The following is a 13,999-nucleotide window of genomic DNA, read 5'->3' on the forward strand; positions in this document are numbered from 1 at the left end:
TTTAACCGAAAATGTAAAATTATCGGAAAGGGGCACGAAAAATCAAATTGTGGATTTTAAAAGATGAGGAAGAAATTATATTCAGGACACTACAAGAAAAATGAAAGAGAAAATAAATTGGACATGAGTCCTAATACAATATACCTTCCACCTCCAATTCAAAATAAGATTTATAGGTTTTATCAGTTTTTCAAATTTTATTTGAGGAATTGTTTTGAAAACACTTGTCGGAATGGAAATTGAAACGTCAAAACAAAAAACAAAAAATGAAATTTTTTATTATAATTCATAAATACTCAGTGAGAGTGAGGGTATGGCTAAATATAGCAGTATGGCAAAATAGAAGAAAAAATGAGCTGGAACATGAAATGAAGTCCAAATATTTTAGAGAAATATGGCAGGTATTATTAGAGATACTCCAATTCAAATTTGGGAATGAGGAGAACTAGTACTGGTCAAACGTTAATGAGATATGGAGAATCTAAAAGTTGCATTCCACAACATATCTCCTCATCTAAGCAAAAATCTTTGGCGAATTGGTTTCTTGTACTCATAAAGAGTAAACCGAAATAAAAGAAAGGACAGCTAAGATTTGATTTCACGTATAGTGCCTGTATATTCCGTTATAAGTATTCCATCCTAGCAGGAATCATCAGAGCGACTGGTACAGAAGCTCTAAACGTAAAAACAAATCTTTTCCGCCAAAAAAGCAACAATAAAATAGTTTCAATTTGGACGCTATAGCGACATCTGATAATAAATCTCGAAAGTAGAAACTACCCTTTTAATTATTTATAAGTTCAATGTTCCATGTATACTTAGACAACATACTAAGACAAACTTCTTTAATGAATTGCACAAATTAGGGATTTATTTTCTAGTCAACATCACAGCCTTACTTAGTTGCGACAATAAAAAAATTATATAGTTTCTTTCGGTCCATCATACTCAATCCTCTGTGGCAAATGGACTTAAGTCCGATGTAAAAATAAAAACGCAAAAGACAAAGGAAAAAAAGGAAAAGTGTAAAACAATCAACAAGAAAAAGAAAATACATCTGACACAAATCTTTAACATTAGAAGATCCTTAAACATTCTGTTAAACTGGGAATTTGACAGAGGTAAAGAGAGGTTGGACCAGATGATATATATGGAGAATAATGTATGAGCCTTATGAGAGGCATAAATAATTTGAACAGGAAGAGGGATCAAAGCCAGATGGATTAAGAAATAGTATCTTAGTATATGTGTACAAAAACAAAGATGTGCAACAATGTACAAACTACAGGGTCATAAAATCATGAAAATACAAGCCAGAGAGAAAATACAAGAAAATCCAAATACTGGAAGGAAATTACAACAAAAACTGGTGCAATAAAATAAGCTCTGAAAGAAAAGAGGTTTAACGCTCAGTCGGACAAATTCATAGCATCTAGAATGTTCATTTAAAGTTATTACTACTTCAACCCTGGAAAAATGTATTTCAGAATTGTATGGAAGAATATATTGAAAACTTTGGATTACTAAAGACTAATGCCTTTTTGGCACAAACAATTTTTGTTGTTTTGTTGTTGTTATATTCTTCGTCCTCTCTTTTTTATGAGACATTATCACGTTTTTCTCTGATCATTAATATCTAAGAATCGCTTTAACAACTATAATGCCATATTTGTTTTTATGATGTCTTTCCTTTGCCAAATCATTTCGCACTTCACACGTAATATTTAGATGTTTCAAGACAATGAAAAAGAAGAAGATTTGAGAAACGCAAAAAAGAGTTGTCGAAGCAGAGAGGTTTGACGGTTATCAAGACAGAATATAGTTGTCACGTGACATTAAAGTGGATATAGTGGGAGGAGTCTGTCATCTGTGATGCCTTCGTCTTCTTATCTGTTAACTCTTCTCTTTGATATGCCAGTTGCTACCTTTTTTACATAGCAAGTGTTCCTTTTCATCCGTCATCTGTAGTCTTCTTTTTCGTCTTCTATTCGTCTTCAACTATCTATTAGCCTTTTTCACATACCAGTTCTTCTTTTTTTGTAATTTTTACGAAACCATGACGATGTCAAGAAGAATCTAATCTAGAGAATATCTTCGATAATAATTATTTTATTGTGACATATGTATTATAATTAATTTGTTGATAACTCTGGATAATAAAATTATATATAGAGTTGAAGGAGGATGTATGTATGTAAGTGTGACAGACTGATTCCATAAAACCGCTATCAGACACCACAGCTATGATATATGACAATGAATGTTGGGTAGCTAAAAATAAAAAAGAATAACGAATGCATGTTTTAGGAATGAGAATCCTTAGATCGATGAGTACAATAACAAAAAAGATAAAATTATGGATTATTAAGGAAAGTCTAGTTGTGGTACCAATTGATGTCGATGAGAGAGCGTAGGTTAAGATAATTAGGATATGTTCAACAGCGAAGTTATAACTCAATACGGAAAATCGTGGAAGTTGTGAGTTCCTTGAAAGAGTAGGAACGAAGACCAAAGAAGTCTTGGTGTGAGACGCTTAGAAAAGAAAACACATGCCTGTGAAGTGGATCAATATTTATGTGAACCAAGTTAGAAAGTTAAGGAGGAATGTACAAAAAACTCGCTTTAAAAGAGACCTATAAAAAAGGAGTGGATTTGGACCCTTCGCGACGATCTTATAAATAAAACTTACTTTTACCGTATTCTGTAATCGCTAATTGGCAAGTAATTTTGGCGCTAAGTTGTTGTCGTTTTCTATTGATTTTCTTCAGCAGGAACGTCATTTTATCAATGAAAACTTTGCTCAATTCCCATGCTCCATTTCCAAGTTGTGGTGCTGCTACCATAAATCTGAAAAAGAACGAAGATGGTTTTTATTGATGGATTGAACAAACAAAAAGTACTAGTGATTTATACTAAAATGTCACATATTACTAAAGCAATTACGTACTATTATAGCAGTAAAAGATAAAACAGAGATGCGATGAATGGAAGAGGATTCGACTCAATTGGAAGTAGAAGCAGGTAGGAACTAACGGTACCAAAAGCAGGTCGAATATTCCCGTAAAATCTTGTCAATTTCTTTTTTCATCAGTAAGTTTATAGATTGTAGTCAAAATAGGCAGTTAAAATATTTGTGATTTATAACAACACCATTTTTAATAACTTGGTCAACTGTAGGAACACGACAAGACGCCTTCGAAATGTGGTGTCTCAAATGTTAATCGAAATTTCATGGGCCTTAAGAAAAGCTAATACTCAGCTAATAAACACTATTAAACAGCGAAAAGACTCAACTCAAGCTTTATTCTAAGGGGCGACAAATTTAATCTTTTGAATGTCATCTTAATGGACAAAATTTAAAGCGGAAGAAACTCGGGTCGTAAATAACACTAACAGAAGTTAATAAGAAGAGTAGTCAAAATGAACTACCTATGACGATCTGTCAGAGTTTCTAGAATAGACCAGAGTCGTAATAAAGAAATCAGAAACAGGATGTAAGTACCTACCAGAAACAATTTTTGAGCGTATAGAAAAAACTCTTAGATGGTTTGGTCATTTACTTAGGATGGAGGAATCAAGATGGCCGAAAAGATTATTGTCCTGGCAACCTTCTGGAAGAAATAAAAGAGACTGACCAAGTAAACCATGGAGTACGGGAATAAATCGTGCATATGTAAAAAGAGCATCCATTTTCTTCTGTCCATGGCTACAGTTCTCCAATTTGTTATCCATATCTTCTAGCCATTTTTTTCGTGGTCGTCCTCTTCTCTTCTTTCCTTTTTCTATCAGAAGCGAGTTCTTTGTCCACTTTCCGTCTGTCATTCTCGCAAGATAGCCTCACCATCTTTGTTCTGACGAACTGGCTAATTTCTGGTTTCCCGTACTGCTCTCCGATCTCTGCATTTGTTCGTCTTGCCAAAAGGTCTTCATAGTATTTTACTCCCCCGAATAGCTTCCTTAAAACAATCCGTTCCTAGATGTTCAGCATATTTTTTTGATTTTTGTTCATAATCCATGTTTCGCTTCCGTACAGGACCGTGGGCTGGATCACTGTTCGGAATATCTCAATTTTACCTCTCTGGAGATGTTTTTTGCTCTCAGTAGTTTGTGTAGAGCTCCGAGCATCTTCCATCTTATCAAAATCCGCTTCTCAATTTTTTGGCCTTTTCCCCTTTACTTGTTAGGGTTACTCCTAGATACTCAAACTCCGTCCCTTTTTTGAAGCAATACTCTTTACTCTCGTTGTTTGTGGCAGTCTTCAGTTGTGTGTCTTCATGTTTGGACTGTCCCACTTACACATACTTTTTGCTCATTAATAATCAGTCCATTCTATGAAGTCTTCACTTCAGAGTTTGAAAATCCTCAGCAGTGCTCCTTTAGTTGTTGCCATTTTTACTATTCTGATCATTTTTTCAGTAATTCCAAGTAACCTTAGGGAATGGTACAGATGCTTTCTATCACAGAATCGTAAGCTTGTTTGAAATCTGTAAACTATCTATAATATATCTATAAACTGTTGCTCGTGCGTACTGCTCTGAATCATTTTTAACACGAATATTTGATTTATGATGGATCTGACCTTTTTGAGTCCTCCCTAATATCCCCATAGTTTTAGCACCTTCTTGATCTCACTTCTTATAAATGGGATATACATTGTATGTCCTATTCATCTCCATACTTCCGGCATTTCCTCGCGCTCCCAGATCTTCGTCAGCAGGCTACATTTCCGCGTTATAAGTGCTTTTCCCCCATGATTGATTAGTTCTGCAGGAATACCATTGCTGCCTTTCACTTGTTTTTCATGCTATATATGATTTCTCTTATTTCTTCCACGGTGGGAGTCTCCATTGTTTCGTTGTGTTGTGCCGGGTCATTGACTTCTCCTACCATTTCCAATTGCTCCTCCTCATTTCCATGCGGTTCTTCATTAAGCAGCTCTCTGAAATGCCCTTGCCATATATCTAGCTTCCCCTGCTTACCTACTAGTAGGTGCCCTTCTTTACTCTTGTAACTCTGTTTTCTTGAGCGTTGATCACTGCTCCTTTTCGCCTCCTGGAAGAAGTTTCTCACAGTTTTATTAATATATTGAAAAACAAGCCTAATTACAGCTTGAGGGATCCACTTTATGTGCCATACCAGAATTATTTGACGTTGTTGATCACCGTGGAGAAGCTTTCACGGTCTTGTGTCATATAAAATCCATTTTTAATGTTTTTCAACCAAAAAGCTTGTCGTATTTATAAATCAGTTCACCCTTCTATTTTTTCCGTTTTTTTTTATTTTAATTTCTTTTTTATTTTCAGAGAACTAAAATATATGTGATAAATATCTTGGACAACTACATTCTACCCAGCTTGTACACTGCGATTGTTTTTGTTTTGTTCGTATGATTGATTGATTGTTTTTGTTCGTATACCGACTCTACATTTGTGTTTAAATCCAAAATATCTAGGCTTCTAAGAAAGCCTATATAAAAAGAGAAAACTAGAATTCAATTTGATTAATTCATCAATAACTTGATGAATTAATCAAAAAATTAATACGTAGAAAGTATTACTTACTTTACGTATTATATTTAAATAAATAATTTTTATTCAAATATATACACAAATCCGAATGTAAAAAACCATTACTTTAAGATGAACTTCTATAAAAGATAACATAATAGCGATTACTTTTACATCCATCATTTGCCAAATAAGTGTTTCAAATTCAATTTCTAATATAGATATAAAAGAAAAGGTCATTCACTGCCAGATGAAGAAGCAATTATAATGATAGAAAGGATGTTATGTAATACAACAGTTATGTTAGATTATTTATTAACAAAATTACGTTATGTAATATCTGTGAAACAGGTACCTAACGTTCAAATTCTTAAACGTTTTCTTTAACTTTTATGATATGTAAGGTCGGATTTATATAAAGAGAAGCTGTTGAGGTTACCTTCCAAATGAAAATACAAAAATTTGTAAAATACAAAGAGGCGCTTTTGTGCAAACACAGTGATTACACATGCCAACGATGAAAAAAAGGTTTTTACTAACAATATCTTATTCTTATGTCCTTAAGGTAGCTGAATTCAAATATGATATTAAGCTGTATCACTTCCTCACATTAACTTCACTTAAAACTACCTCACATTTTATAGTTAAATATATTTAATCGATGCCTTCGTAAAGAACTGAATAGCTTTTATATAACTAGTTAAAATAAATTTGGAAAAAGTAATGGATGACTTTATTAATAGCTGATGTTTTGTTTACTGTCAACCTAACCTCACTTTTACGTTTCCGATATAAATATGTGCTCAGAAAAATGTCCTATTGTGGTTGTAAAAACTCTCTTGACAATTTTAGATATATTTGTGGTGAGTTTGTAAATAAAAACACCAAAGAAACATTAAAGGGAATTTGCGAAACATGTTTATCTGTCATATTTTGGAACTAAACTTGGTGATCAGGATTAATCTTGGTCGCAGCGTAAGGTTTATTATGTGTATGTATACTATATGTTGAAGATCTTGGAAAAAGGTCAAAAAAGCAGATACAGCTAAATTTGATATTCCTATGATATGGAGGGAGTTATTGTTACTTTTGCATTGTTGATATTACTGATCGTAACTTAAAAAAAGAAGGTACTAAGTAAGCTACCCTAACCTTCTGTCCGCTATTCGAATAGTAGGACACGGTGTAGATTTGCCGGTCCCTCAACCTCCACATAATTTAAATTCTATTCAAACTATTTTCTGAACTACAAGCGGAATTAAATAAAAAAAAAGATGACAAAGAATACGAATGGATTGCGGAAAATTTAGAACCTATATTGTTTAATCAGATCTAACTTAACGATTTGGTTAGCGATCTTGGCTTAACGAAAGAAAAATCTAAAGTACTTGGCTCTAGACTAAAAGAAAACAACTTGTTGGTGGTTGGAATTAGCATTTATCTAAATATAAAGAGAGATTAGCAATTTTCCAAGTTTTTTTTTGTTTATTGGTTCATCCAAAACTAGTTTCAATGCTGTGATATTACACGACATATGTTACAGCAGTAACATGTAGATATCTATACCTGTTGGTTATTCTTCTGATAATTTCATTTATTAACATGCCACAAAAAAATAGCTTCAGAGCAATATCTGAAAGAAAGCTATGAAAACCTATAAATAGTGTTAAATTAAATAGGCTATTCTGCACATATGATTGGATGCTATCTGGTGATTTGAAAGTAACATGTATGCTCCTGAGCGAGCAAGGTGATATTACCAAATTTTCATGTTTCTTGTGGGAATGGGACAGTAGGAATTGTTGCAGACAGGACTGACCTGTAGGTGTGTCTTTAAAATCTAGTAAGAAGACCCTTCTACCAAATACCTTGTAGATAAAAAACGTGCTCGTACCATCTTTATATATCAAAATAGGCCTCATAGAATAGTTTATGAATGAAAATATATATATATATATATATATATATATATATATATATATACATATATATATATATATATATATACATATATATATATATATATATATATATATATATATATATATATATATATAGATTGTAATATTTCTTTTCAATTTGAGTCTCATTATTCCTTTATAAGTATTTCATGGTGCCTAAAGATGGACCATGTTTTAAGTTCTTCTCCCAACAGTTTTTACGTCTTTCAGAAGCTAAAGGAAAAGGAGGCATCTTTGCGGTACCTGACATTAGAAAAATAGTTTGACGTTAACTTTGAATCCACGATGACCTTAAATGAGAACAAAGCGTGGATACCATTCAAGGAAGTTGTTACAAAGTTCTTGGAAAATAAAAAAACCCAGAATACATTTTTGTTACAGCTAACATATTAAATAAATTTCAAAAATTGGAATATTAATTGATCTTATGATTGGTACATAATCTGATGATTTGGTAGATGTTAGTGAGGAGCAAGGTGAATGTTTTCATCATGACATTAAATTGATGAAAAAACGCTACCAGAGCCACTAACATGATGGGGGACTACTGTTGGTAACTTCGTCGGGTGAAAGAGAAAATGTACTTGACAGTGAAAAGGCAAATAAACTTCTTAAGAGAGATGATTACAAAAAACTGAAATCTTTCAAACTAACAAACAGAAAATACACGGATAATAAAAAAATATTGAAATAAGATTATTAAGGGTGTCTAATGTGTTTGTGGGAGAGAATAAGAGATTCCTTTGAGAAACAAAGAAGTAAACTTGCTAACATAGCAAGTCTCTAGAAGAATCTTTTAAAACCAACAACCGTTAGCTAGCAATACAATTCAAAAGTGGCTAAAAAGTAAATATTGACCGGAGGCTTTCGTCTAGTCTAATGAATCTTAATATAAACATCCCTATAACATAAACCATGATACAGGGAATGAAAAGAGGAACTGCCATATGTGGCCACTATGAAAGTGACGTTAAGTAGCAATGGAAGTGTTTAGTAATAGTGTAATAAAAGGACAAGGTTTAGTACAAATGTCCTATCACCAAGTGCCAGAGACAAGCAATATTTAGTCTGATGTAAAAAGAAGAAGATGGGACACTTAATGAAAGATATTACATGATCTTTTATGAGATACTTTGATCACCTTCCACTACAGAATTTTCCTAATTTATCATTTTTAATAATATGTAAGGATGTGGTGATGTATCTACCTAGTAGTAGTTAAAAAGATATCTCGTCCATTTCCCAACAGTACTCCTCCTTAAATAGGAACCACCAATGATTCTTGGTTAGTTAGAAAAATGGTTAGAAAGTTAAAGAATCAGTTAAAAAACTAGCCAGAAACAATTAACCGAAATAGATAAGCTCCCAGTTGAACTATATAAAGAAAATGGCCACGATACCATAATGGCATTACAGCAGCATATAAAAGAAATATGGACACAGAAACCCCTTCCCAATGATTGGAATATTGGAATACTTTGCACCGTACACAAAAAAGGAAATATCTTTGAATGCTCTAACCACAGACGAATTACTCTTCTAAATGCAGCAATATAAAATATTTTCCTCAGTACTATGTCACCATATGAGGAAAGGATAGTAGGAAAATACCAGCCTGGTTTCAGAGGTGGTAAATCGACAATTCATCAGATTGTAACCCTAAAATAAATAAAAAAAAAAGACTGAAATATGACATTGATACTCATCAGATATTTATAGACTACAAAGCAGCCTACGACTCTGTGAATAGAAGAGAAATGTTCAAAGCAATAAAAGAGCTAGGGATACTAAATGAGTTGGTAAATTCAACAAAACTAACTCTTGAAAAAGTTCAATGTACAGTACGGATTCAGGGGGAATTGTATGAACATTTAAAAACAAATAACGGTCTGCGCCAGGGAGACCCTCTCTCCTGTATACTGTTCAATCTGGCTCTGGAAAAAGTAATACGTATGTCACAAATCACAACCATTGGTTTAATATATAATAAATCAGTGTAACTCCTTGCCTATGCTGATGATATCAATATAGTTGGGAGAACGGAAAACGCTGTAAGAGAGGCGTATGTAGCAATAAAAAAATCAGCTACAAAAAAGGGTTTAATTGACGAAAACATGAGAAATATGGGAATACGTGCTTGGCGGAGGAAGGCGATGGATAGGGACGACTGGAGAGAAATTTTTGAGGAGGCTAAGACCGTAATATTTTTTTTTATAAAATTATCAAATGAGAAGAAAATCTAATAACAATACCCACAAAACCAAATAAAGTAACAGATCCAGCACACTCTTAACAGAAAAGAAAATATTTGAAAACAACGCAGACAAAACACCACAGGACTCCGTCACTGATTGATAACTGCTCTATACATATTTTATACTGTATTATATTTATTTTATTTTATCTTTGGTTACTGCGTAAATGCGCCAGATTTAAAAAATGATTTCTTTAACTGATTATATAAAGAAGAAACATCCTTGTAAATACCGTTTTTTTCAATTTCCGAGGTACTTATTTGATGTTAACGAAATAATTATTAGTTTATTGATAACAAATTTGTATAATTTAATCTAGTTCTCTAATCATCTGCATTTATAAAAGATAATTACTACAGATAAATAAACAAATGTAAATTCTATCAACTTGAATGTTATTTATTTACTTTATCTGACACGGGGGAAGAATTATGTTATAAATGTTATCTATAACAATTTTAAAATTAGATACTCTAATATTTCTTTTGTAAAAGTCGGTTATTTAATCAAAGCAATTGTTTTAAAACAATGCATATGATATGAATAATACATATTCTTCTCAAGCTTATTCACAGTCGGCCCTTATTCTTAGAATATCCTACCGTATGATTCCTTTATGACTATTAAACGTTAAAATAGAAGTAAAAGAGAAAACATTGGTCGGTGGAAGTTACATGTCTCATATTCTATGGATCAGATCAAGCAATGATCCTCATGAACTACTCGAATAAAATAATTGTCCAATGATAAAATATGGTCCGTAAAAGATGACCAAATAAAAATCATCCATGAAGATTCCTGTACTCATTGATATTAAGGAAGTCAACTTAAGGACAGGTATTTTTGGCCTGGCATGTGCTGAAGAATAGTTATTTAGTGTCATAAAGAGCTTTCTTAAAGAAAGAACAGAATAGAGAGTTGTTAAGGTTGAAGAATTTCGTAAATCTAAGCGTGTGCTGGCGTATACAGTAGCATCTGACATTCCAGAGACCACTAGTCGTGCCCTATAGCTGATAGTTTTATGCAGTTAGATGGAAATAAGACTTGCATCTTATTATATGCAGGATATGAATATAATAAATAATCTGTAACAAACACTTTCAAGTGTGAGAACAAAGTCAAATCCATGCAAACGAAAGAAATACCACAGGGAAAATAAGCGAAACATCCAAGATTAGAGGACCAACTTTTGGAGAAAGGGAGCCAAGTGTGGGGCACCAAATACTAAAATTGTAGCCTGTGTATTTTATAGATCTGACTTGTGTTATCAAGACAAATGTTAAACTTCCCATAAAAATGCTGTTGGTTTTTATCTACAGCAAACAACTTTTTGGTGAAATTTCCTGAAATGACGAAAAAGGTTTTTTTCTATGGAAGTTATCCGTTCTACACCAGTCGTACTGCAGTCACTTTGTTTATTGTACATCTTCGATTAACTCTTAAAGAAGTCCTCAGGAACTTCGACATATCTGCTTTATACAATTTCTCTGCCACCACCCCTGGTATATAAACGGATCTTGTATCAAGGCAACCTCAAACCATCGAATAGAAACAGTCTGTTCTACCGAAGCCACGATACTGTGTTCAAGATTAGCCTATAGGATCATGATTGGAGGTATTAAGAACTATTTGGAGCAATATGGAATCCGCTACCGGAGTCGCCTGTCTGCTCGTTTTCTTTATATTTTTATTTGTAGACTCATTTATTTCTTCCGAGTCCGTTTCTAAGTTATTTCTTTTCACATTTGCCTCCGTGTCGGCTCTATTCTCATACACCACAATTTTTACTGTATAATGAATCACTTTCGGTGTGGCTTTGTATAACTGGCCGTTTAAAAGATGGAATCCAAGGTCGCATGATCACTCAATGCAAGCATCGACAGGCGGTCAAAACTAGACCTTCTGAGAAACTGTTTACACCGTCATTATTTGTGTTTAACTTCCGCTGTCTGGTGAATTTTGTTGGCAGTGCTAAAAATTGTTTGTAGACTTCACGCGTACGTATATTAATTTGTATTAATTATTGTGTGAGTTAAGTTTATTAATGATTTTACTAAATGTCTCTTAAGTTTATTAAATATGGATGTAAACTTTCTTTCACCTCCAAGAAAAAGATCAAAAAAAAGGCATTTAACTGTTGAGGAAAAAGGTGTAATAATGAACACTTATAAAAAAGCATCCTATGTATTACAAGGCTCAAGTGCCAGAGACAAGTATTAATTCGTCTAAATAAAAAAAGGGAAAGAAAGATATTTCCTTCATCCATCTAATTGATTATTATTACATCTAATTGTTCACTTCAATATGAATTTGGGAATTAACCCGTCTTTTCTATGCATCCTCTATCATCGTGGTCTTTCTGAATCTATTTCTAATTACTACTTCTCCATGCTATTTACCTGAAATACATCTCTACTACCAACAGGCAATAGAGGACAGGAGGAAGGTTTGTCTCAAGTGAATATTGCTATACGACGACTGAATCTGTTTTAGATTATTTTCCAGCGTGGTAAGGTACGTCTCACAACCCCTAACATGCAAGACACACTGAAATCATGGGCCTCATTCTCCGTAGGCTAAAATGGCCCTGAAATGGGTAGCTTTCGAGATCAAGCTAGGAGGGCAAAGGGTGCTAAGAATCTGGGAGTCTAAACTTCTTCTTCTTCTTAAAGTGCCTATCCGTTCCGGACGTTGGCGATCATCATGGAGTCTAAACAGCTACCCAAATAAAACAACAACGCTTTATATAGCTTTATTCAGCTTATAAAATAAACTGAAAATATAAAATAGGACGTCGTAGGAATCAGCGAAGTAAGACGGAAAGATGAAGAGCTATTACAATTAGGGTCAGGAAACACATTCTACCACCGAGAAACATCGACGGGCCAAACAGGCAGTATTAGATTCCTAGTCAACAAGAAATGGAAATGAAGAGTAGTGGAAATATCTAGTATCTCGAATATAGTAGCTATCTTAAACTTACAAATATCAAAGAGATACAATATACAAATTATACAAATATACGCCCCAACGATTACTAACACTGACGATGAAATAGAGTACTCTAAAGTAACATAACTGAAGTATTAAGTAACGAGAAAAAGCAGAGACTTTAATGCCAAAGTGGGGAAAAAGACAAGGAACAAGAGTCGATGGGAGAAATGAAAGGAGAGAAAGACTGGTCCAGTTTGCACACTACCAAAACGTGCATATTGCAAATATATTCTTTAAAAAAAAATCGAACAGAAAATGGACTTGGGTAGCACCAAATAGAACCACCAAGAACGAAATTGACTTTATTCTAACCAACAAGATTGTACAATAAAATATGTCAGAGGAATAAATACACAGGTAGTGACCATAAATTAATCAGAGCAAAAATTGTTCTAGATCTAAAACTAGAAAGAATAAAATTAACCACAAAACCAACACTAACTCGTATAAATATTAATAATCTAAAAGAAAACTCACATCACCACCAAAGGATAATTAATGAAAGATTACATCACCAAATCGACAACTTTCAATTAATGGAAATCATCCTTGATAGTGCCAAAGACATCGAAGGCCCGCAACAACAAAACTTGCAGTTTCCTATTTGCAAAAGCAAATAGGAAACTATCTAATAAAACAAAAATATTGTCAAAATAAAGAAGAGAAATGAAAGTAAGTAGCAACATATAGAAAATACAATACACAGAGCTTTATAAGACCATAAGGAAAACTATTAAGGAAGACATAAGAAAATACTATAAAAGACTGGTAGAAAATTCAATCGAAAACAGGAAAAACTATAAGAAAACAAGAAAAGCATTAATCGTTTGGAAAAAGCAAATCGTTGCCCAAACAAACGAGAACACCAGAATAACAGACATAAATGAAATAATACCACTCGCAACTAAATTCTACAGTGAACTATCTATGAATCAGTAATCTAAAAGAGATACCAGAAGTCCTTCCGGAAAAAGTAGAATCGATAATTAGAAAAATAAAAGCGAAGCAGCTGGAATAGATAGCATAACGGAAGAACTGCTTAAATACGATGACAAAAAAACCTGAAAAGTTTTAGCAAGCATATTTACGATTTGCCTAAGATTAAGATGTATACCACAGTACTGGAATACAGCAAATATAATTCTTATTCATAAGAAAGGTAGTAAAGAGGATAGCAAAAACTGCACACCTATATGAGTCTACTAAAAATCATACAAAATATATTCAAAAAGATCATCAAGAACAGATTAACAAATGGATTAGATGCTGCAAAGCGAAGAGA

At 33.2% G+C, this 13,999-nt stretch overlaps 1 protein-coding gene across 4 annotated transcripts in view; it reads right to left on the reverse strand.

Moving 5' to 3' along the window:
- LOC140439914 (1-acylglycerol-3-phosphate O-acyltransferase Pnpla3-like) overlaps nucleotides 1–13,999 on the reverse strand; it is a 103,565-nt gene that overhangs the window by 18,560 nt on the left and 71,006 nt on the right. For 3 of the 4 annotated variants that reach the window (XR_011950753.1, XM_072530087.1, XM_072530084.1), the window contains one exon: nucleotides 2,690–2,847. Coding sequence is in view for 3 of the 4 variants with exons in the window: in XM_072530087.1 (XP_072386188.1) it covers nucleotides 2,690–2,847 (158 nt within the window). In the remaining variant the exon portion in view is untranslated. The remainder of the gene's footprint in view (nucleotides 1–2,689; nucleotides 2,848–13,999) is intronic. The other variant, XM_072530085.1, reaches the window with a different exon arrangement.

Source organism: Diabrotica undecimpunctata, chromosome 4, assembly GCF_040954645.1.
Source record: "Diabrotica undecimpunctata isolate CICGRU chromosome 4, icDiaUnde3, whole genome shotgun sequence".
Classification (NCBI taxonomy): domain Eukaryota; kingdom Metazoa; phylum Arthropoda; class Insecta; order Coleoptera; family Chrysomelidae; genus Diabrotica; species Diabrotica undecimpunctata.